Source organism: Anarrhichthys ocellatus, unplaced genomic scaffold, assembly GCF_004355925.1.
Source record: "Anarrhichthys ocellatus isolate YVR2014 unplaced genomic scaffold, GSC_Weel_1.0 scaffold2042, whole genome shotgun sequence".
In the NCBI taxonomy this organism is placed as follows: Eukaryota; Metazoa; Chordata; class Actinopteri; order Perciformes; family Anarhichadidae; genus Anarrhichthys; species Anarrhichthys ocellatus.
This window is the reverse complement of record NW_022282016.1, coordinates 4,285-8,660: the sequence shown is the minus strand read 5'-3', so window position 1 is coordinate 8,660 and position 4,376 is coordinate 4,285. Positions and strand designations below refer to the sequence as shown.

Here is a 4,376-nt window from a genome sequence, read left to right as displayed (position 1 = left end):
ATATATATTTTAAAATGCATTATTAGGACATTTTGGTTTAACTGTGAGAACATCACAACATAATGTGTAGTGTCACATATTTTAGTTGCAGATCCCTGCTGGTCCTTAGCTGGGTCCTTTGGCTGAAATGAAAGTATCATTTTAGATTACTGCCGCCCTTTAAGAGACCACTCCCTGCTTTCTACACCATTAACTCCACTGGTGTAGCAGTATACTGCCTCTACTATATCTTCATTCACCTTCCCCTTCAATATCCATTGTATTCTCAAGTGGCCTGCCGTTTTTTTTCTGTTGCTTTTAGAGTCCATATTTGTGTCAACGAAACCGCAGAATAGTACAGCACATGTCATCATTCTCAAGGAGGTGCTTTTAGCAGAAAAAGCAGCCTTGATCAGCCAGAAAGCAGCTTTATCAGGTAAGAACTTTTTATTTAACTTTACTATGGTAAAATAACGCATCCAATGAATATTTGTTCACCACATTTGTTTGGAAAATGTAATTTTTAAAGTGTCTAATACACTACTGGGCTTAAGGACGATGCAGTTGAGCAATTCAGGGTGTTTTAGTTTGATATAGACTCGACCACTGGATTTTGTTTTTGTGTTATTCATCATTATCGTTTGTTTGTGTACAACTTCATGAAAATTAGTTATTATTTTAAAAACAGTGCAGGCAATTCATATAGGCTATGAAAGGAACCATTCAAAATAAAAAAGACGTGAATGTATTATGTGTTGTTTCAGATGTGATTCTGTATGAAGACATTATCAATACCAGTATTTCCTATTTAAATAAATGGCTCTTGCGTGTGAAGATTTGTGCTGTTTGAAGATGTTCCACCCAGCTGTGTTATAATTTGCATATGGCAGTAGTAGGTACTTTATGTTCTTATGGTTTGTGTTTCTTTTCATTTTAGCATCCATTCTATTAGACCACCAAAACCTCCGAAGTATGGACAAAGGGACAAGGATGATGATATTCTGTCTACTTTTGGCAGGTAATATATTGAGGTCACCTCTTTGTTTACAGTCTCATGTCTACACCCCATTTAAAAAAAAAAAAGTGAGTATGGCCAAAAGGAGTCTTTTCTTTATCAAATGCATATTTCTCTTACAGCTATTATCAGCTCTGTGCTTACTGGAGAGTGGAAGGCAAATGTTGTGAAAGATATTGACGTCCTGGTCACATCCTGTGTTGTGGTACCCTGTTCATTCACCCATCCTAAAGAAAAGCTGTCCTCCTCCAGACTCAGAGGGATCTGGCAGCGGTCAACTTTTCGAGATCAATTCATCTATCATGAGGATCCAACGCAGATCTTGGAAAACTTCAGGGGCCGCACACGGTTGTTGGGATATCTGGGTCAGAACAACTGCACCTTAGAAATGACTGACATTAAAGATCATGACAGCGGCCCTTTCTGTTTCCGGATTGAACTAGCACGGACAGAGACTGATTTGTCCACTATTGACAAGTTCTCCTTTGTGGAGGATTGTGTCACGTTCAGAATGCTCCGTATGTCACCAGCTTTCCCAATATCTTTAAAAGATTTCAGAAATCTACACCTACACCATTTCTATGTAACATCATGGTTTTCCTCTTTTTTATTTACAGCTGATCCTCCAAAACCTACGCTGACTCACCCAAAGACAGCCATTCAAGGACGTCCCTACACTGTCACCTGCTCAGTCACCCATACCTGCCCTTCCTATGTGCCTAAACTCAAATGGAGTACGGTCACTACAGATGATGTGGTCACTGAAGTCCAGAAAGAAATTCGTTTTGGCTACTGGGAGGCACAGTCCATCCTGACGTTCACTCCTGAGGAGAAGGACGACCACAGCGAGGTCACTTGCACAGCTGAATTTAATGGAGGGAGCACATCCAATACAGTCCTGAATCTCTATGTTAAACGTGAGAGCTTTTCACACTGTTGTTGAATTCTTCATTGGAGGTTTATGACCTGGATCCTCTATTATGTGAAATATAAAGGAAAAACTGACCTTATATATGGATCTGTCTATTTGCAGGTACAGAAAACTATAACCACATCATCATTCCAACAGTGGTGGCGATTGTTACAGCTGTGGTCTTTGGAGTCTTCTGCATTGTAATGGTGAAGAGATATAAGTGAGTAAGGCGGTGCACAGGCGTTAACCGATCCAGATAAAAACAATTTTGAGCAAGAAATAATCTTAGTATATGCTCTTATATTATTTTGTTCTCTGTCTACTCAAGGGGACGCATAGCAGAGCTCCAAAGTGGGGATGGCAGGTAAAAATATTAATAGAGCTACATTATTAAGTGTGTTTTAATTATTTTCCTTCATCATCATTATGTCATTTTCTGTATCACAATTAGCATGTGGAACCGGCTCTCCAGGATGTCTCGCAGGTGAGAAATGTGGTTTGTGATTGTTTTTTTTTATTTTTCATCCAGTCCACTATCATAGGAACTTTTAATTGTACTGATGATACATTTAATCTGTGAAATTCTCAGGATCCGTTCTGATGTCTCAAGACCATCTCGTTCTGATCAAAGGTCTTTATCCTTCTAAATACTCAATGCCATTTACGTGTCTAGTTCTGTACTCTCCCTGTAGCTTTGTTTAGGCCTCTGCGTGGTTGGCCTCACTGTAATTTGCATGCCTGTGCACATGTTTGATGCTTTTCTGGCATTCTTGATAAGATGTATTGATATGCCTCACAACATTTGCATATTTTCTGTTCTATTTCGATGATTGACGGATTTAATAAGTTAATTTTATCACCTGATTTTTATCACACACTTTGATCTTCACAGTAAAATCAAACTTAACTTTTGATCACGTATTTTAATCGAATGAAACTAGTACATTTCGTATATTTTCTGCATTTAAATGTTACTGATTTCTATTACATACAAATATAACAGAAGGCCTAAAGAGGACATAGTGGATTCAAGTCATACAGTTAATAAAATACAGATATCATATATTGAAGTACAGTAATGTCATTCTTTTTCTCTCTCTTCTAGTTATTAGCCAAAATCCTGCAATTACCAAGAGGTACTATTCAATTGCCATTGATTTATTCCCAATAATTACGTCAGAACAATGACACATCTGTGACAATAATGACCTCAATCTTTCACAGGACCTTGATGACGGGGACGATTAACACTGCCGATCTCAACGTCTATGGAAACATATGAAAAAACACCAAAAGAATCTAATCATGCTTATAATGGTCATTTGTATTAAGAGCATGATGACTGCAGTTTTTATACACGACTACTGTGGTATTCTCTGTTATCAAGTAAACTATATTTGATTCTCTCTTTGAAATTACATCAATTAATTAGGGAAAATAAAATGCATTGGTAAGTGCAACTTTGCTCAGTCAGAGTACTTGTTTGTTTGTCACCATTGTTGGGCCTCAAGCATAACCAAAATGGCATGAAGTTGAATTAAATAAATACCAGAGGCAATACATTTCGTGAAAAATGCTTATTTGCTTTCTTGCTGAGAGTTGGATGAGCAGATTGATACTACTCATATATGTCCGTTTGTATTTGAAGCTGCAGCTTAGCTTAGCTTTGCTTAAAGACTGGAAACAGCTGTATCGGCTTCCCAAAGGTGACAAAAATCTCCAACCAGCACCTCTATTAAGTAACAACATCAAATATTTTTTAAATTGCAAGCTTTAGGAAAGCAGATTTTTCCAAAGAGGTTTCCAATCTTCATGTAAAGATAAGCAAACATCAGGTGTCTGGTTCCATATTTTTCTTGGCAAAAAGGTGAATTGTATTTAATATATTATTATTGTAAGTGTATTTCCCAACATGTCAAACAATTAATTTAAATAGTCTACATATGCACATACAATCATAGAGGGCTGGTGTATTTTATATCTCTGTTAATAACAAAAATGAATAAAAGAAAAACAATCTAGGTCAAAAGTTTTTTTTAATACAGTATATTAGCAATATGTATAACCCAATGTGATATGGGTTATTGATTTTATTGTATTACTATATAACAACTACTTTATAACAACTACAATAACAGTGTACTCCCCCTCATAAATAGCATCGTTTGAAGTGTAAAATGTTGATTGTTGACTCTTTATTAAGTTGCATTAATCAATAATATATGAACTTAAAGTCAAATGATGACATGTAATGTGAACGGGGTCAATTGTAGCAACAAACACACAGTTTTTACCTATAATTTGTATCCTCCTTTACAACAAGATATTCAAACATTTAACAGCAAAAGAGAAACAGGTTTCTCTCAGGTGTAAGAGAAGAGTTACATCACATTTACACTTGGTCATTTATACATTAACATGTGATCTACATCTGGATATCTTTTCCCTGGAGGACGAGGAGGATCAGAT

At 36.4% G+C, this 4,376-nt stretch overlaps 1 protein-coding gene across 1 annotated transcript; it reads left to right on the top strand.

Annotated features, from left to right (window-relative positions):
• Window positions 1–212: 212 nt before the first annotated feature.
• On the top strand, window positions 213–3,936 carry LOC116378081 (sialic acid-binding Ig-like lectin 13). The gene is made up of 10 exons (XM_031839895.1): window positions 213–415; window positions 917–997; window positions 1,117–1,512; window positions 1,612–1,911; window positions 2,028–2,127; window positions 2,236–2,271; window positions 2,359–2,391; window positions 2,497–2,538; window positions 3,013–3,043; window positions 3,132–3,936. The coding sequence occupies exons 2-9, from the start codon at window positions 952–954 to the stop codon at window positions 3,017–3,019; spliced, it is 960 nt and encodes a 319-aa protein (XP_031695755.1). The 5' UTR covers window positions 213–415; window positions 917–951; the 3' UTR covers window positions 3,020–3,043; window positions 3,132–3,936.
• The last annotated feature ends 440 nt before the right edge of the window (window positions 3,937–4,376 follow it).

Coding starts and splice junctions, on each gene's coding strand:
- LOC116378081 (XM_031839895.1), top strand. CDS start 952: ATGGACAAAGGGACAAGGATGATGATATTCTGTCTACTTTTGGCAG. Junction 2,128..2,235: donor GTAATGGTGAAGAGATATAA/GTGAGTAAGGCG, acceptor TGTCTACTCAAG/GGGACGCATAGCAGAGCTCC. Junction 2,392..2,496: donor CTCTCCAGGATGTCTCGCAG/GTGAGAAATGTG, acceptor TGAAATTCTCAG/GATCCGTTCTGATGTCTCAA.